Source organism: Pungitius pungitius, chromosome 3 (assembly GCF_949316345.1).
Source record: "Pungitius pungitius chromosome 3, fPunPun2.1, whole genome shotgun sequence".
NCBI lineage: Eukaryota > Metazoa > Chordata > Actinopteri > Perciformes > Gasterosteidae > Pungitius > Pungitius pungitius.
In genome coordinates, this window is record NC_084902.1 from 2199504 (window position 1) to 2218135 (window position 18632).

The 18632-nt window shown below is 52.4% G+C and overlaps 2 protein-coding genes across 3 annotated transcripts; one reads left to right on the top strand and one right to left on the bottom strand.

Annotated features, from left to right (window-relative positions):
* The first annotated feature begins 952 nt into the window (after positions 1 to 952).
* Positions 953 to 8907, top strand: farsb (phenylalanyl-tRNA synthetase subunit beta). The gene is made up of 18 exons (XM_037468888.2): positions 953 to 1096; positions 1547 to 1602; positions 1767 to 1921; positions 2117 to 2189; positions 2300 to 2415; positions 2637 to 2787; positions 2878 to 2986; positions 3244 to 3314; positions 3390 to 3451; positions 3751 to 3802; positions 4144 to 4205; positions 4538 to 4745; positions 4821 to 4901; positions 5191 to 5283; positions 5706 to 5823; positions 6008 to 6160; positions 7789 to 7936; positions 8171 to 8907. Exons 1-18 carry the CDS (start codon positions 1039 to 1041, stop codon positions 8874 to 8876), a joined length of 2472 nt encoding a protein of 823 aa, XP_037324785.2. The 5' UTR covers positions 953 to 1038; the 3' UTR covers positions 8877 to 8907.
* A 173-nt stretch (positions 8908 to 9080) lies between these two features.
* On the bottom strand, positions 9081 to 18377 carry sgpp2 (sphingosine-1-phosphate phosphatase 2). Of its 2 annotated transcripts, XM_037466733.2 has the most exons (5): positions 18224 to 18377; positions 16830 to 16991; positions 11688 to 11867; positions 10316 to 10405; positions 9081 to 9893 (listed from the first exon to the last, which is right to left on the bottom strand). In XM_037466733.2, exons 1-5 carry the CDS (start codon positions 18374 to 18376, stop codon positions 9336 to 9338), a joined length of 1143 nt encoding a protein of 380 aa, XP_037322630.2. In that variant the 5' UTR covers position 18377; the 3' UTR covers positions 9081 to 9335. The 2 variants fall into 2 exon arrangements, with proteins under 2 accessions (XP_037322630.2, XP_062417010.1); XM_062561026.1 differs by having other exon boundaries at positions 16830 to 18362.
* Between the last annotated feature and the right edge of the window lie 255 nt (positions 18378 to 18632).

Genomic DNA, 18632 nt, shown 5'->3' on the forward strand with positions numbered 1-18632 from the left:
TTCTCATATGTTGAGTTTTACCTGTGTGAGTGTATCCCTCGCCACACAATACGGATGATAATGTCGCAGACAGCTCATCTGAGGTCAAAATACTTTGTGTCGTCTTTTCATGTCGGCTGCTGTAATGTTGTACCACGCTTTCATTACTACCACGTTGGGATCTGATTACTAATAATAGAACAATGACAAAGTCTTCAATGTAAAACCGGGTCAAGAAATTTCCAATTTGAGGATGATGCAAACGATTTACAGCACAAAATGTCATGCAATCAGGATAATTCTGTCACTTCTCATATACAGATGGTTTCTATTACCTGTGCTGTGCAACAATCTGTTCTCATATTTGTGCTTACAAATATCTCCCTTGACACTGTCTGCATCCTTATTTAAGTGCATTCAGCCGGTGTTACTCATTTATTTGCTAGCTTTCTTACTGGACAAAAGAGATCTGTCTGTGATTTCCATTTTCCTTCCAGAGAAATACTCCACTGAGATTGTTCCCCTTAGACTCATGAATAGTTATTAAATGCATTTCAATTGAGGTTAGAGCACAAGATAACGGCACTGCTATTCACTATTCAGTAAGTCCTCTGGGGGAACAATTAACGCAAATGAAACTGGATCTTTAAGTGGAAAGCATTTTGTAGTTTGATGTTGTTTTCTTTATTACAAAAACATGCTTTTCCCTATTTTACTTCTCATTGAAAATAATAAATATGTATTATGACGAAAACATATATTTCTTAAGCTATAAAAGATAAACATGCACCAACAACTAGATCATTACATTGTATAAATAAAATAAATAAATAAATAAAACAAATATTAATATATAGTATACAGGTTTGCAGTTACAAATAAGTCTTGGTTATTAGTGATCTCACATTAGATGTAAAAAAAAAAAACGAATGGAAACATTAACTGTCCACAAATGACGTGTTTCCAATTGGACTGGGTTTCACTCAGGCAGCGGCCCGGACAGCTGCCGCCGGCTGGAGGGGTCCTTATCCGCTGAGCTGTGGAGGACTAGCAGCCAACATGCCGACTGTTGGTGTAAAACGTGATCTTCTCTTCACTGCTTTAGGCAGAACATACAGTAAGTTATGTTGACAACATATTCATGCAGTGAACAAAATGTCTGCCTGGTAATTGAGGCTCAATGTGTCTCTAAAAGACCGAGAGATACAGAAAACCACCTGGAATCATTAGCATGATGGCTAGCAAAGCAGCAGCAGCTGCGGACTAGCGGCTAACGTTAGTATTCACCACGTGAACTTATCTGGCTTTACTAAAGCGTCTTAAATTGGTTTTTGTTGTGGATACAGTTTCTTGCAAATATTATTTTTTAATTCTAACGCATCGCTGCTGATAAGGGCTTCAGTGTGACGGTAGTATTCTTCGGAGCGCTGACGTCTCGGTTAGACGTCAACGTGATTGCGTCATTGCGTCATCTGTCATTAGAGTTCGGTGTGAGCAGGCAGCCGGTGAGTACTCACCCATCCGTAGAGCTGTTTATCCGGGAATAAAGGCTCCTTTCTTCACACAGCGGACGAGGAGTTTGACGAGCTGTGCTTTGAATATGGGCTGGAGCTGGATGAAATTGTGAGTAAACAATGTTGAAAAGCAGATCAAAACTGCTGCGTGTCACAACACACAAAAAACAACACGAATAAAACCGATCGTTTGCGGTGATCCGTCAGCTCGTGCTCAGCAACACCCCCCCGATCTGGGACACTTGTAACCGCTTTGCTCTGTTCTGACCGCAGACCTCGGAGAAGGAGATAATCAGCCGGGAGCAAGGCGGCTCCAAGGCCTCGGGGGCGTCTGACGTCATCCTGTACAAGATCGACGTACCAGCTAACCGCTATGACCTGCTGTGTCTGGAGGGGCTCGTCCGCGGCCTGCAGGTCTTCATGAACAAGTAGGTGGTCTTCATGCTGCTGTGGGGGACGGTGTGTTTGAGGTTGTTTCATCAGCGTTATCCTCCTCCTCCTCCGAGATCTCTGCCTCCCTCCACCTCGCTGCTGGAGAACGAAGACGTAGTGCTGGACCCCCCCCCCCCCCCCCCCCCCCCAGACCTGCTTCAGTGTTCACTGAGGTTGTGTTTGTGTTGCAGGATGGAGGCACCTCGCTACAGACGCGTTCGCCCGGTCAGCGGGGGGCCCCAGCAGCTGATTATTACCAAGGAGGTGGGTGGCTGTGAACGCTTAAGGCCTGAGGCCTTTTGTCAAGTTTGGTTTACAAATCATAGATAAATGTATTGCCATGGTAACCGTAGTCATCGATCTGATGCGTGCAGACGGCGGCGGTGCGACCACATGCCGTGGCCGCAGTGTTGAGGAACATTACCTTCACACAGGAGCGCTACGACAGCTTCATCGAGCTGCAGGACAAACTCCACCAAAACGTCTGCAGGTCAGATCAGCTGAGTTCAACAGAACGCCACCCGTTAGCTCTTCTGCAGGTTGAATCCGCTGCTGGTCTTACAGCGCAGGTGTACCCAAATCCCGATCCATGTGATGATAAATTAGGCTTTTGGGTTAAATTCGTCATAATTTAAAGTGCCGTTTGTTTGAAGTGACTAAAAGCCTTGCCATGTAACTCCATTGTCACTTCGCCCTCCTTTTGCCCTGCAGGAAGAGGAGCCTGGTGGCCATCGGCACTCATGACCTGGACACCATCTGCGGCCCCTTCATCTACACGGCCAAACCTCCAGGAGACATCAGCTTCAAGCCCCTGAACCAGACCAAAGAGTACACCGCCACGCAGCTCATGAGCCTCTACAAGGTAAGGTGTGGGGGGGGTGGGGGGTGGGGAGCAGTTTGTTTGTGTGTTCGGAGCATCCTTGACCTGGCTGTTGTTCTCTGACTCGTGCAGACAGACAGCCACCTGAAGCATTTCCTTCACATCATCGAGGACAAGCCCGTGTACCCGGTCATCTACGACAGCAACGGCGTCGTCCTGTCCATGCCGCCCATCATCAACGGTGAGGAGCGTCTCCGCCTCCGCGTGTGTGGATGCTCGACCTGTACAGCGACCTGAAGATGGGAATGATGTGACCCACAGACGTGTTACAGCTGTAACTCATTAGCTCGCACACATCACATAGTTGCAGTCTTTTTAAACCCAAAGGTTAAAAATAAACAAACTTTAAAAGTTGACGTGAAAATACAAACTTTAGAATACCAGACCATGAAATCCCTGATGTTATGAAATTAAACATCTGTTTTGTTTTTTTCCCAGGTGACCATTCAAAAATCACCCTGCAGACGAAGAACGTCTTCATCGAGTGCACGGCCACAGACGTGACGAAGGTACGGCCGAGAGGAGAAGCGCTCAAATCCACCAGAGACTCGTGACTTGAACTCTGCTCCTCTTGTTCCCCGCAGGCAAAGATCGTGTTGGACATGATGGTGACCATGTTCAGCGAGTATTGCTCGCAGCCTTTCACGTAAGTCACGGCTTGTCGTTTCCGTGGAGACGGCGAGCGCTGCTGCCCGGCTCTCTGTGGTCTGAAAACCTTTTTCACATCAAGCCTTTTTGCTTTGTGGATTTTGTTTGTGGCCCAGCATTGACCAACTCTAAATAGTAATAATTACTAAATAATATTATCCTCCACTATTAAGGTTTGGTGACCTATGTCTAAGATACCGGTTCATGTTCTTCATATTAAGTGGTGCACATCCACTGAGGAATGAGAGTCATTACAGTTTATTGCAGGATTTGTTCTTCTGCCTCGTGCTCTTTCAGGGTGGAGGAGGCTGAGGTGGTGTATCCAGATGGCAAGACCTGCAAATATCCAGTAATGTATTCCCTACGACCACATTGTGTTGCTCTTTTTTCAGATGTATATTGCAGAATGTCATCGCTGCAAAATAATGACTTTTAACTCAAACATTCAACTAAACAGGAAGAGCATAAAACTTTAGTTTTATCTTGTAGTTAATTACATCAATTACTGCAGTAATATACTTCAATGTGTTTCCTCCCTTCTGCTAGTTTGTTGCTATGACAACTCTCTGAGTAAAATGGAACGATCAAGTTCTGAGTCAACAATGACATTACAAATGCAAAAGGAAGAGACAAATAATTCCTTCTTCTGTCTCCTGACGCTCTGCTGCTGTTTCCCGGTCTGTTTTGTAGGAGCTGGCTTACAGGAAGGAGAAGTTGTCCAGCGAGTTCATCAACAGGAAAGTTGGCATCAAGTGAGTGATTTGAACCTGTATCGTATAAACGATTTATAAAGAGCCTGCAGGTAGATGTTTAACAAAAAAACACGTTCCTGTGCCACCTTACTCTCCGAAAAAAACTTTTTGTGACGTGATAATTTCCATCATCAACGAGTAAAAAGCCATTAAACACACGCCGTCACGCCGCCACCCGTCTCCTCCTGTCAGCGTCTCCTCCTGTCAGCGTCTCCTCCTGTCAGCGTCTCCTCCTGTCAGCGTCTCCTCCTGTCAGCGTCTCCTCCTGTCAGCGTCTCCTTGGCGACGGGATGCGTCCCACTTTCCTTCTAACGGGGCGCTCCTTCCCACAGCGAGTCGACTGAGACGCTCGCCCGGCTGCTGACCAAGATGTGCCTCCGCTCCGAGGTCACGGGGGTCGGCGACGAGATCGAAGTCGAGATCCCGCCCACGCGCTCCGACGTCATCCACGCCTGTGACATCATGGAGGACGCCGCCATGGCCTTCGGATTCAACAACATCCCGTACACCACGCCGCTCACCTACACCGTCGCACACCAGGTGGGCCTCTTCTCCTGCGCGGTGTGACGCGTGTGTTTTTGTGTGGCTAAACGACGTGTTTTTTTTTTTCCTCAGCTCCCGGTGAATAAGCTGACGGAGCTGCTGCGGCAGGAACTCGCCGCTGCAGGATTCACGGAGGCTCTCACCTTTGCCCTGGTAAGAAGACGACGACGACGACACAGAGACGCGTGTTTGTGATGGGAAGCAACAACACAGGCTTCCTGTTTACGAATGAAAAGCTGGTTTCTCTTTTCCTGCTACAGCCATGTTCCGTTTAGCTCACGGCGGCTAACGTTAGCACGGCTACATTACAGCCATTACCAAGCTCTCTAACTTTAGGACTGTGCTCACCAGGTGTCAGTGATACGGGTTTGTTGATTAAATGCATGCAAACATTAGAGTTTAACATTATCCCTTAACCCCCCTCCCGCCCCCCTGTCTGTAGTGTTCTAAAGAAGATATAGCAGACAAGCTGGGGAAGAAGATCTCAGAGACCAGGGCGGTTCACATCGCCAACCCCAAGACAGCCGAGTTCCAGGTAAAGAAGAATATAAATAACTCTACGAAGCTTTAAGTTGTTAAATGTCCAGCAGTAATGTTGCCTCAGCAGAGTTATTTAAACCTGGAAAATGAATCCAATTGTTCATTTTAGAGCCTAAAAGGGATCACTTAAACACCCAGATCAATAGAAGAGTTTTACTTTTTTCATTTAATCTTCACATTACCCATACTTTTGTTAAGTTATATTACATTTCTCTATGCACAAATTTCAATAAAAAACTGGATGAAAAAATTGAACAGCTCACAATAAGGGTGACATCCACGCAGGGCTGTTTTTAAAAGTCAACACGGACACGAGGGGAACTCTCCTGAGTCGTGGTGTTATTTCCCCACTGGGGGGCGCCCTTGTCCTCTCTGGGGGGGAAAACTCCAGCGTCACCTCAGTTTTATCTCCACCAGGTGGCGCGCACCACCTTGCTGCCCGGCCTGCTGAAAACCATAGCAGCAAACAGGAAGATGCCCCTTCCCCTCAAGCTGTTCGAGATATCCGACGTGGTGCTGAAGGACGAGACCAAAGGTGGGCGTCTGCGTCGGGCTCAAACGCTCGCAACCGATTGGCCGCTGCGTGACAGCAGCTGGTGATGATGCAATCCGAGAGCTCTGAAACCCTCTGAAAAATATGTAATATATGTTTGAATAATAACCTGGACGGACTTGATTCACTTGAATAATCGCTCCTCCCTCCCCCCCCCCCCGGCTAGATGTCGGGGCGAGGAACAGCCGGCGTTTCTGCGCCGTTTACTACAACAAGAGCCCGGGCTTCGAGGTGATCCACGGCCTGCTGGACCGGACCATGCAGCTGCTGGAGGAGAAGTCGGCCCGCGGGGACGGGTACCACATCCAGGCCGCCGAGGGTAAGGAGGGGGGGGGTACTTCAGAGCAAACGTCAATTTGTAAATAGTGTTGATTTTGCTTTGAAACAACCGTAAATGTGGCTCAATAATCGGCCATTTCTACCCAGTGACGTCACGCCGGGAGCGATTTTCTGAATCATAAATAATCCATAAAAAGCTGCTCCACTTTGTACAAAGCTCTCGGGTCATGAAGCCTCCACGTTCTCCTCCTGCTTCTGGAAGAAACTATTACAACATGTGGCCGAGTACATCATTCTAAAATGGAACTCTCCAAAGACAACAGATTCGATTTAGTACCCATTTAAACCGGAGCCATTACTGGGTTTCTGTGACGGCTGTGGATCACCACTCCAAAACCAGAGCGTCTTAAGAGGTTTTTTACTGGGAGAAATCAGGGAAGTTTACTAATGGACATCTTTTATTGTACAACGTGTTGGACAACTTGTTGTAAGATGGTTTCATCTGATGAGAGACCACTTGAAAGAGACGCACTTCAGGCCGAGGACTCGTTCCCGGTGGGGTCATGTGACCTGCGGGGGAGGGGGGGGCTGGTGTCTCGTCTTTCGGCTGCATCTCCTCGCCATGCATGCTCCCAAGGTCATTCACACCGCGAATCAATGGGCTCAAGTATCTGTTTATCAGGGAAGGAAGGATGGGAGAGTGTGGAGACGGGAGGCACGTCACCCACTGCAGTGCAGCGAGGCTGCCCCCCCCCCCCGTCCATCTTCGGGGCACCGTTAGACCCCCCCTAGATGCCCAGCGCGTCTTTAACCCCATTACATGGTCGTTTTTATCAGGATGTGCACAGAAGCCTCGCCGTGACTCTCGGCTGACGTGTGAGCTGAGTCACCTCCACTCAGCATCCGGGGGGGGGGGGGGGGGGGAGGAGGGAGGGGCTGAAACAGGGAGCCAGGGGATCAGTAGTGGAGGAAGAGACCACTTAAGAGACAGACGCCCGTGCCTATTGATACATGCAGGAGTTAGAGAGGGGGGGGAGGGTCGAGTGTAGGACTTTCATTGACGACTGGTTATTTAAGATGTACCGGAGCTATTTATATGGTTGCCATGGCAGCCTGCTCACGGTACCGGGAGGTGACGCGTTGCACAGAAACGCTTGCGGCCGGTTTGCATCGCGCCCAACGGAAAAGGAACCGATCCACCCGCAGTGACCCGTTGGCAAGGCAGCGTGGGAAGGAGCAGTGCACCATGGGAGAATGGCATGTCTCCGCGTGTTTGTGGAGGAGGGGGCGGGTGTTGTCATGGCAACCGCTTGTATCTTGCGAAATCTCTGACCGGGGATTTTGGGGCTGCGCTTTAAATTGCATCCGTGCCGGAGGGAGCTCAACTCAAGGAGCAAGAAAGACAAGAGAGACATCGATGTCCTCTGTCTTTAAAAAGTCCAAAATGTCCATTTGTAATGTGCAGCTACGGGGAGACATGATGCAGGAAGCACTCGGGGGGGGGGGGAACAGATGGCGCGTTGGATAGTGACACACTGCTCGGGAAGAGGTTTGGTCAGAATATAAAAGGATGATTCAACGAGGACGTGTAGTGCGAGCTCACTAAGTAGCTACAATATTTAATTTCACGTACTTAAAGAACTAATGATTTCCCCCCCCCCCTCTCAGATTCCACCTTTTTCCCCGGTCGCTGCGCGGAGATCTTCGTCCGCGGGACGAGCGTCGGGCGCCTCGGCGTCCTCCACCCCGACGTGGTCGCCCGCTTCGAGCTGACGATGCCCTGCTCCGCCCTGGAGATGGACGTGGAGCCCTTCCTGTGACCTCGCCTTCCTAAACGCAAAAATACCCCCAGAAAAACATGAGCTAAAATGCTAGCGGGCGCCGTTGTGTTTTAAATACTTCTGAATGATTAAAGATGGACGCCCCCAGCCGTGTTTGTGACGTGAATGCTTTCCCCGAGGGGGGGGGGGGGGGGGGTGGTGCATGGGGGGGGGTTGGTGCATGGGAATGGAGCTCCGTGACTCATTACCTGTTGCGTTGGTTCTTCCAGTGGCCACAGCGTCGAAGTCCAGCTCACACACGACGTCCCCACGCAGGAAGCCGCCGCGCACGGGGCCTCCTCCTCCTCGCCCCCCCCGCCGGCTTCCACGCGGACCGCGTTCGGGGACGTGAGCGCGGCGGCCGGCCTCAAGGCGCTCGACGACTTCCTGGCGGACAAGAGCTACGTCGAGGGCTACGCGGCGTCCCAGGCGGACGTGGCGTTGTTCGACGCCATCCCCGCCGCCCCCGCCCCCGGCTTCTGCCACCTGGCGCGCTGGTACTCCCACATCAAGTCCTTCCACGGGGAGAGAGACCGCCTCCCGTTGGCCAAGACCCAGTTCGTCCTGGCGGCGGAGGACGACTTGGACCTGTTCGGTTCGGACGACGAGGCCGAGGAGCAGCGGCTCGCCCAGTACGCCGCCAGGAAGTCCAAGAAGCCGGCGCCGCTCGCCAAGTCCTCCATCCTGCTGGACGTCAAGCCATGGGACGACGAGACGGACCTGGCCCAGCTGGAGGCGCTCGTCCGCGGCGTGGCCATGGACGGGCTGCTGTGGGGGCGGTCCCAGCTGGTGGCGGTGGGCTACGGCATCAAGAAGCTCCAGATCGGCTGCGTGGTGGAGGACGACAAAGTGGGCACGGACCTGCTGGAGGAGGCCATCACCGCCTTCTCGGACCACGTTCAGTCCGTGGACGTGGCGTCCTTCAACAAGATCTGAACCCGCGGGGGGGGGAAACGGCGGGGGGGGGGAAGGGACGGCGTTTAAGATGAAACTCAAAATGTTCAGCCGAGGAGGCTCTGGTTCCTGCAGCATCAAATAAAGACGTCCCAAATGTGGACCCCTGTGGTTCAGTGTATTTTGTCGGGTCGCCGGCGCGCACGTAGGCTTCCTCCCCCCCCCCCCCGGTGCATTCTGGATAGGTGTGCCAGATAACAAGCCCGCCGCGTAAAACGCAGTCTGACAGGTGCTCCGACCCGTTCGGCTTCTGAGCGCACGCCGTCACATCGAGGGACGAGGGCTGAAAGGAAGTCAGCGAGTTCCAGTCACACCGCTTTGAGGAGGTAACAACAGTATCAGTAACAGTTTTTCATTTTACTTTAATTCAGTTACATTCATTCACACTTAAAATAAAAGTCCACAGATGTCACAGTGAAATAAATGAGTCTTTGGGGGGGGTCACAGGAGCCCCAGTAGAACGAACACCCTGTTGACCAGTACGGCGTTGACGAGCCCCACGGCCGTGTACGTGAAGAACTTGTACGGCACTTCGATCTCTCGCCTCCTGGCTGCGGCGGCGCCGGTGGCGCGGTCGCCCCCCCGCACGCCGTACCACGCGTACAGCGCCCGCAGGCTGGACGCCTTCGCCGCCTGCCGAGTCGCCAGCAGGGCCGCGACCCCCACCAGGAAGCGCGCCGCCCCTCGCGCCAGGGCGCCGGGCGTGAGCGCGGGCAGCGGCGCCGGCAGCGGCCCCCGGGGCTCGAAGGTGAGGCCCAGCCGCTCGTTGGCCCAGTAGCCCACCGAGCAGCCGGCGCCGGCCCCCAGGATGGTGGCGGTGTCCCCCCGCGTGGTGCTGTAGCGCTCCACCCGCGGGTAGGTGTAGCCGAGGAGGAGCGGCAGCAGGAGCGCCGCCACGGGGGAGGCGCCGCTGGTGAGCTGGAGGCGGTCGAAGGCCTCCCAGTACGGGAAGGTGAGGGCGAGGATGAGGGCGGAGAGCAGAGCGCCGCAGAGCACGTCCTGAGGGACGCACAGTGGGACGGATTCATCCATTCACTCATTCAGGCTCACTAATCAACAGTTGTGCAGTAAGTGAGTTAGAAGCCAATTCCCACCTGCTGTCCCCAGCCTAATGTTTTTTAAGGCAGCCTAATATAAAAATACATTTCCCCTAAAACATCTAAGAATTGAACATTTGGTTAATATGCTTTATTCAATCATTTTCTTGTATATTCAGAAACAACGTAACTTATTTTCAGCCTTAATGAGGACTTTTCAAATGAAGGGTCAAAGCCTCAGTTTAACCAGACACCATGAATTATGAATCCTGTCTCCAACCTGAATGTTTTATGCTGCTTTACTGTGTGTGTGTGTGTGTGTGTGTGTGTGTGTGTGTGTGTGTGTGTGTGTGTGTGTGTGTGTGTGTGTGTGTGTTAGCTCACCAAAACGGAGTGCATGCCGGTGTAGAGGCGGCTCAGACACACCAAAGACGACAGCGTCAGAGCAATCAGCAGACCCACCTCGAACTGGAACTGGGGGGGGGGGCACACACACACACAACTCGATCACTAACCAAAAGCTGAAATCTGGCTCATCCATTGGCTGCCGCTCTGCGTGGTGACGTAGCGCCTGGCATCAAGCCCCCCCCCCCCTCCCCCTGCTCCTTTTAGTTCTCTACTGTCCCTCCATCTTCTGCGTCCTCCCTCCTTGTACCTACGTTGACAGGTTTTTGCCCCCCCCCCCCCCAGCCTGCATTTCAATAACAGTGAGAAGACAGGCCTTGTGTATTCATTCACCTCCCCTCCTGTGCCCCCCCCCCCCCCCCTCCCTCCTTCGGCCTTTTTCTTCCTGTGTCTTTTCCTGTCTTTTGCAGCTGGAAGCCTATTCACTGGTAGTTCATGAAGAGAGGCTTTTTTTAAATGGGGTTGAATGGCCACAAAGGATGCCGTGGACAGGAGGGTGGAGGGGCACACTGATTGACTGTCGTGACCTCTGACCTGCTCTGGGGGAACCGGGCGAGCTGCCCCCCCCCGAGGCCTCTGCAGCAGCTACAGCTGTGCATGCTCCTCTTTTTCTTTATCAGGGGAATCCTGGAGGAATTTCAGGCCCTGGTTAAGTGCTCTACTGTACATGGTGGGTGAGGGGGGGGGTTGTCCCTGGGGGAGGGGGGGGTTGGTCTGACCTTGAGAGCGGGTAGCAGCTCCAGGGACGTGAACAAAAGAACTGCAGCTGTTGAGGCTGTAAACGAGGACTTCAGTGCGTGGTGAAGAGGGAGTGAGCCGAGTGTTTTATTGACTTTGCAGCAGAGTGGGGGACACAAAGAGGAGGAGAGTCGGCAGGAGGAGGAGAAGGAGGAGGAGACGCGGACTGACAGTCATTGACTCAGTCGAGTCCATCGGAGCACCGAGGCGGCGGCGGCTGGCGGAGGCTGATGGTGACTGATGGTGACTGCTGGCCCCGCCCCTCCCTGCCCATTGTCCAACGGCTCAGCCGGGACCCCCGTGATGGACAGCGGGGCCCCTCCCTCCCGTCCCCATCCGCTCCCATTGAGCCGGCATCCCAGTGCCCCCCCCCCCCCACCCTCGACACCACCTGCTGCCTCGCTCGGCTCTTCAGGCAGAGAAACAGCAGGTGACGGATACCTGGGGTCCTCCTGCCCTCCTTCCCTGGTGTCAATGACACAACATGGAATCCATCCAGTAGACCCTCACGGAGTCAGACGGCATGGCTCCGCCTCCTCTCGCTCTCTTTCAGCCACGTCCATAGATTTAGCTGCACATTTGGCGTGAGTCACGTTTGCAGGTCGACGCTCACCTGTAACCTGGACGGGGCGCTCAGCAGCACCGTGAAGGAGATGGCGGTGGCGGCCATGGCGTGGGTGGAGGGCAGCCCGTATTCGGCGTCGACGCGCGTCTCCAGTTTGACCACGGGGGGCGAGAGGGGGCGGGGCAGCTTCAGCACGTCCTTCGTCACCTGGCCCACGTACATCACCAACTGGGACACGAGAGAGGACGCCAGGTACTTCATTGGAGCCACGTGTGCGTTTTTACTTGTGATGATTTGCTGACACAAAATTACAAAAGTTCCAATCAAATGGAAGAACGTGCTGAAATTAGAGAGAGGAGGCAGACGATGATGAAATAACGAGAAGAGGAAGTAAAATCCTGATGCGGCTGAGCTCTCAACCTTAGCACACAGTCGAATGAATAAGTAATAAGTAACCATTCCCACTCAAAAGTTTAAAAAAAACGCTCCCAGCCGGGGTATAAAGTGCCGATGCTGCAGTCTATCGGAAACTAAATCTATTGAAAGAAACTGAGAATTGAAGAAGGTCGTATTTGCTGACAAAGCATCTTCAGCTAGTCGGTCTGACAGAATGACACACTGCTCAAGGTGTGTGTGTGTGTGTGTGTGTGTGTGTGTGTGTGTGTGTGTGTGTGTGTGTGTGTGTGTGTGTGTGTGTGTGTGTGTGTGTGTGTGTGTGTGTGTGTGTGTGTGTGTGTGTGTGTGTGAATTCTCTTTCATGAGATCCCCAGCAGCCCTCTGATGGGGGGGCGTGGGGGGTGGGGGGGTGGCGGCTCCAGGTTTATTTAAAGCTCTGCCTTGTATATTTAATGAGTGGCTCTGTCTTGGCGAGGCAGCGAGCACAGGACGCTAATGTGTGTGTTTAAAGGGGACAACGGAGAGGTTGTAATTACCATTCCGACTGGCACTGTAATCAGGAAGTGCTTGTTACCATGGCGACGGGATACATGAAGAAGAAGACAAAACGGGGCCCGATCACCCGCTGTTGAGATGTATGCGAGTAAGTAAGACTGTTACCAGGCCAGTTCTCCCCCAGGACTGGAAGTAAGAAGTGACCAGATTGGTGAACTGGGTGGAAGGAGACTTAGAGCTTTATGAACAAACTACATCAGCTTCCAACAACGAAGCGACGGAGATTAAACAACAATATTATTATTATTACCCAAAAATCAACCAATCTCTGCAAATGCATTCAAATAAAGTGCACACACACACACACACACACACACACACACACACTCTGTATCTGCACGCGTGCAGGCGGACCGACACCACGGAGTGGACAATAAACAGAGGACGGACAATTAGCCCGTCTGACCCCCGTGCCCCCCCCCCCCATGCATTCACACAATAAGCCGTACTGTGTGCACATCATCCACTGTGCCCCCCCCCCCCCCCCTACAGCCTTCACACAAGGAATCTGCCTCCCGGTTCAAGTGCTTGCATGATACGATACCCTTGCATCCCCCCCCCCCCTTCCCCCCGCCCCCTGCACACCATCAACACAAACATATCCAACTGACTCATGAGCCATCGTCTCGTTGGTGTCTTTGAGCAAGTCACATCTAAAGAACTGACCCATGGCCGGTCCAGTCCCACAAAGAGAAGAGTCAAAGACAGGTCCAGACACACACACACACACACACACACACACACACACACACACACACACAAAGGCATGATTGAGTGTGTGCCTCCTTGTGAATAAGTGTATTGATCGAAGCCGCCACTGCACCTTTTGGACTTTGATCTGTCAACATGTGGATTAGAGAGCGTGTGTGTGTGTGTGTGTGTGTGTGTGTGTGTAGCGTGGAGGAGTGACAGGTGACTGAATGTGTGGAGAAAACGCCCATTTTTTTCAATGTAGAAGATTAGTTCTCTGAAGTGAGCAGCAGAGGAAAATGTAAATGAAATAAAAAGTGAAGCTAGTGGCTTAAAGCTGCATCCTGTAGTGACCAGCAGGGGGCGGCGACTCTGGTCCCATAGACGTCTATGAGGAAATGACTCTACTTCTGTGTAGTGACCAGCAGGGGGCGACTCCTCTGCTCCCATTGACGTCTATGAGGAAATGACTCTACTTCTGTGTAGTGACCAGCAGGGGGCGACTCCTCTGCTCCCATTGACGTCTATGAGGAAATGACTCTACTTCTGTGTAGTGACCAGCAGGGGGCGACTCCTCTGCTCCCATAGACGTCTATGAGGAAATGACTCTACTTCTGTGTAGTGACCAGCAGGGGGCGACTCCTCTGCTCCCATAGACGTCTATGAGGAAATGACTCTACTTCTGTGTAGTGACCAGCAGGGGGCGACTCCTCTGCTCCCATAGACGTCTATGAGGAAATGACTCTACTTCTGTGTAGTGACCAGCAGGGGGCGACTCCTCTGCTCCCATAGACGTCTATGAGGAAATGACTCTACTTCTGTGTAGTGACCAGCAGGGGGCGACTCCTCTGCTCCCATAGACGTCTATGAGGAAATGACTCTACTTCTGTGTAGTGACCAGCAGGGGGCGACTCCTCTGCTCCCATAGACGTCTATGAGGAAATGACTCTACTTCTGTGTAGTGACCAGCAGGGGGCGACTCCTCTGCTCCCATAGACGTCTATGAGGAAATGACTCTACTTCTGTGTAGTGACCAGCAGGGGGCGACTCCTCTGCTCCCATAGACGTCTATGAGGAAATGACTCTACTTCTGTGTAGTGACCAGCAGGGGGCGACTCCTCTGCTCCCATAGACGTCTATGAGGAAATGACTCTACTTCTGTGTAGTGACCAGCAGGGGGCGACTCCTCTGCTCCCATAGACGTCTATGAGGAAATGACTCTACTTCTGTGTAGTGACCAGCAGGGGGCGACTCCTCTGCTCCCATAGACGTCTATGAGGAAATGACTCTACTTCTGTGTAGTGACCAGCAGGGGGCGACTCCTCTGCTCCCATAGACGTCTATGAGGAAAGGACTCTACTTCTCTGGATTCATTCCCTCAGTAAACGTTGTTCTTCCTCCTTACAGCTTGATGTTTGTGATTGATGAATGATGATAAATGAGAGTTCGCTTTGGGGCGTGACTGCCTTCAGTGTGAGAGGTCTCTACCGCGGCCTTTTCTTCTTTCAATTTTCACGGTTCTGATTTTTTTGTTAAATGAAAATGTCTCATTCAGTGCTTGGATGTTCCAGCCTCTGGAGTCACAGCTAATGTTTTGTGGTCTGAATCGTTTTCAGGGCGAGCAGTAAACAAATCGCCCGTCACAATAGAGACAGTGTTCATTGAGACAGATCGTCTGTTGATTTAAAACAGCAACACTAAGTCTACGTTTCTCCTCAATGGGCCAGATGTGACCGTCCAACAGGCCTCTGGGTTTGGCACCATGTGGTCCAGGAACTCTTTACAGAGTGATGATGCTAGCGTTAGCATGCTAACATACTAACAATAACAAATATTGGGTAGGATGCTTTACGTGGACCGATGCATAATAATCCTCCATGTGTCAGAACAATGGACCATAATCCATCACACCAGCAGGCCCGAACTTCGACGTATTGGCGTTGTCTTTGCGAGTAGTGAGGGCCCGGTTCTGCAGCAACACAACCTTTGTGTGTCTGCAGAGGACCGGGTCCAATCCCACACATCAGCCACAGCATGCACTTTTTGGTCCTCACTTTCAAGCACTTTATGTGGCGTCCAAATGTACTGTAGTTACTGCTGGTACAGCGGTGACCTTCCTTGCTGCCATGGCAACGCAGGATCCCACAGTCACGTGACAAAGTATTTTTACCCGCACGCCGACAGATTCTGACCTCTGGCCTTCATCACTGATGGCTGATCAAAGCTTTGTCTTCTGGGAATAAAGGAAGTGCAGTTCCCTCTATACAGTTCAACGCCGCGGGTACGGCTGGCGCCGAACAGCGCGGGGGAGGTGCGGGGGGGGCACCATCTGCATAAAACGATGCTACTGGATCCCCATGCGACACAACAGTCTAATGCACGACCATATGGTCACTGACAGCAACTGTTTTCAAAGTCTACCAAAGACACCCTGCAAGTAAAGGCAATGCAGATTAGTGAAGGATACTAGGTGAGGAGGGGGCCAGGAGGGGGGGCCGGGGGGGGGGGGTAATTAGGAGTGTTTTTCAGTAATGGACCTGCAATCGGTGTGCTCATGCATACTAGTCTGAATTCGCATGGCTGCACTTCAGACGTTGCCGCGAGTTGGCAGTTTTTTAGCGTGCGGGACGGAGACGGAACCCACCGTGAACCCTTCAAGGACTCCACCAGCACAAAGGCGGGGGGGGGGGGGGGGGGACGCAGGGTGATGAGCCCCCGAGGGCTGACAGACCAAACGTTCAGTCCACACACAGAGAGAGCTCAGAGCGCTGATGAGGACGATAAAACACTGCTGGGGGACGGGGGCCGGGCCGGGGGGGGGACGGGCACAAGAGTGAAGCTGGTAATGTCTAACTAGAGGGCGGGTGATGAGCATGTTTAGGAGGCGGGGAGGGCGAAGTGTGTGAGTGTGTGTGTTGGTGTTTATGTGCAGTAAAAAAAAAAAGAAAGAGTTCAAACAGTAGCCGGGATGCCAAAAGAATGGTGTCTCTTCCCCTGTGGGGGGGGGCAAACGAGGGGTTCAGGCACAGGGCACCCACCCAGCGCCCGAGGCGGGGGACACAAAGGGCACAAAAACACACTGCCCATCACGCACAGTGCAGGAGGGAGCCTTTATGGCCGACTGTGAGCGTCGCTGTAAAGCGTCCAATGCCCCCCCTCCCCCAACCCCCCCGTGAACACATCCCACCCGTTGTCACGCTGCCTTGTCTTCTGCTGGATTAAACATCTAAAAAATAAATAAAAAAGATTATTTTCCCGATAATACGTCCCTGTGTGTGTGGCCTCTTGCCGTGTCAAGGGCCCCTTGGTCAGGCTGGCCTCAGTGGCCCCACAGGCCTGGGGGGGGGGGGGGGGGGTATATATATGAACACGATGGTGTCATAGACAGGTCACTGGAAGGGAAAGCGCGGGGTGTGGGGGGGGGGGATGAAAGGAGGTTGAAAGGTGAAGAGAGGGACATGAAGAGCAGATAGAGAGAGAAGAGAGGTGGCATTGTGGAACGGACGGATGCCCCGACCCCCCCCCGAACCCCCCCGGGCCACAACTTACAGTCCACATGTTGACGAGGCGTCGGCACAGGAACGGGTCCAGGCTCCAGTGGATGCTCGGCAGGCAGGTGATGTAGAAGAGTTCGTGCCCCAGGCCGGCCGACACCAGGAAGAGGAAGTGCAAAGGCCAGTTGGTCACCTGGTAGCGAGGCCCGCTGCCTGCCTGCAGGGAGGAAACAAGGAAACAAGGATGAGTGTGAAGGGGGCCCACAAGTGCAGGAAAATGAAAGGACCCTTTTCTGGTATTATGGAAACCATCTGAGCTTTGAGATGTTCCGATCGCTATGCAGAGCGAGAGCTGGTTCAACAGAACTATCGGCGGCGTGGAAGCGTCACTGGTTGGGCCTTCAGTACAATGAAGGATGGATCTCATCCCCACACCAGAATATAAGGATTCAAAGGCTCCGACTCCAGTACAGTTGATATGATCCATCTTCAGTGGCCGGTCGGAGCATTACAATTAAAAACGTTTAATTTAAGAGTGGATTTTTCCAGTTTGGGTGACATCGAAAGGTCAGGACAGCGTCACGAGGTAATGGGAATGATTCATGTCCGAGGAAGATGGGATTTTTAAAGTTACGATGGAAGCAGTTTGGGTATTTTTATGATGCCTGTGATGCATGTTAACACGCTTTGATTTGCAGCTTCTTTTACATCACATTTAAATAAATACCAAGCTGCCAGCTGTCGAGGCCTTTAGCCACTGGTGAGCATCGAGTTCCAGAAAGACTGGATCCTACACTTCCCATGATGCAACGCAAGGACTTTCACTTCAAATTCCACACACCTCGGATTCATGTGGCCGACTCCCGGTTACTTATCTGTAGACCCAGCCCAGAAAACCTTGATGACGTCATTGTTACATCAACGTGGCGAGAGCCATAAATTATATCATATTACTGTTTGAACAGGTAAACTACAGGTAGGTAAACTACAGGAGGTAGAGGTATGTAAAACAAAGTCACGCTATTTGGATTTTCCGTCTGTTCCTTTTATGGATTTGACTATTTGAGTAATTAAGGTGCAACAGTGTCCAAGCTGATCCTCAACCTCCACCCACGTGTTCATCTGCGTGGTCCAGCCTCCATGAAGAGTTGCATGAGAGACCCCTCCCTGCAATGCAACTCTACATCTTGTGCCGATGGGGATCTGGTGGCTGACGGACCAGAGAAGCCGGTTTGGTTGGTTCGGTGTGTAAACGGAGGCTGAGTCAACCTGTTGCACACCTGACTCCTCAAGCAGCCCAGCTATTGGTCCAATCATTCCTTTTTAAAAGGAATCTCACACTGAGTCAAATGAAAATACTTACGTCTCTACGATGGCCAGTGTGGTCTCTGTTTTTAAATTAAAATCATGCTTCGACACACTGGGAAGAACAGCTTCTGTCCCACTTACACCGACGGCTCCCCGGTTCTCTTTGCCTTCACAGTGGTTGGGGTTCTGATCCGGGCGCTGGTGACGCGCGGCGTCGACGAGGAAGAGTCCGCATCGCCTCTGGAACCGGGCCACGAGCTCCGAGCCGTGCAGGTAAGCCAGGGACCGCAGCATGTCACGGGCCGGGGGGGGGGGGGGGGATGGCGGGAGAGAGGCACGAGTGGATGTGGCTACTCTATACTAGACGCTCGCAGCGAGGGGAGGGAGGGGGGGGGGGCAGAGCAGAGCTCCGTGCAGGTGCGGCTGCTGGGAGGCGCAGGTGTGCGCGGCGGGGCGGGGTTAAGCGAGGAGGCTGAACAGGTACACCCTCTCAGGTTGGCCAATAGCCAATCAGAGCTCCTGGGGTTCCATTGTTGTTTAACACAAGGGG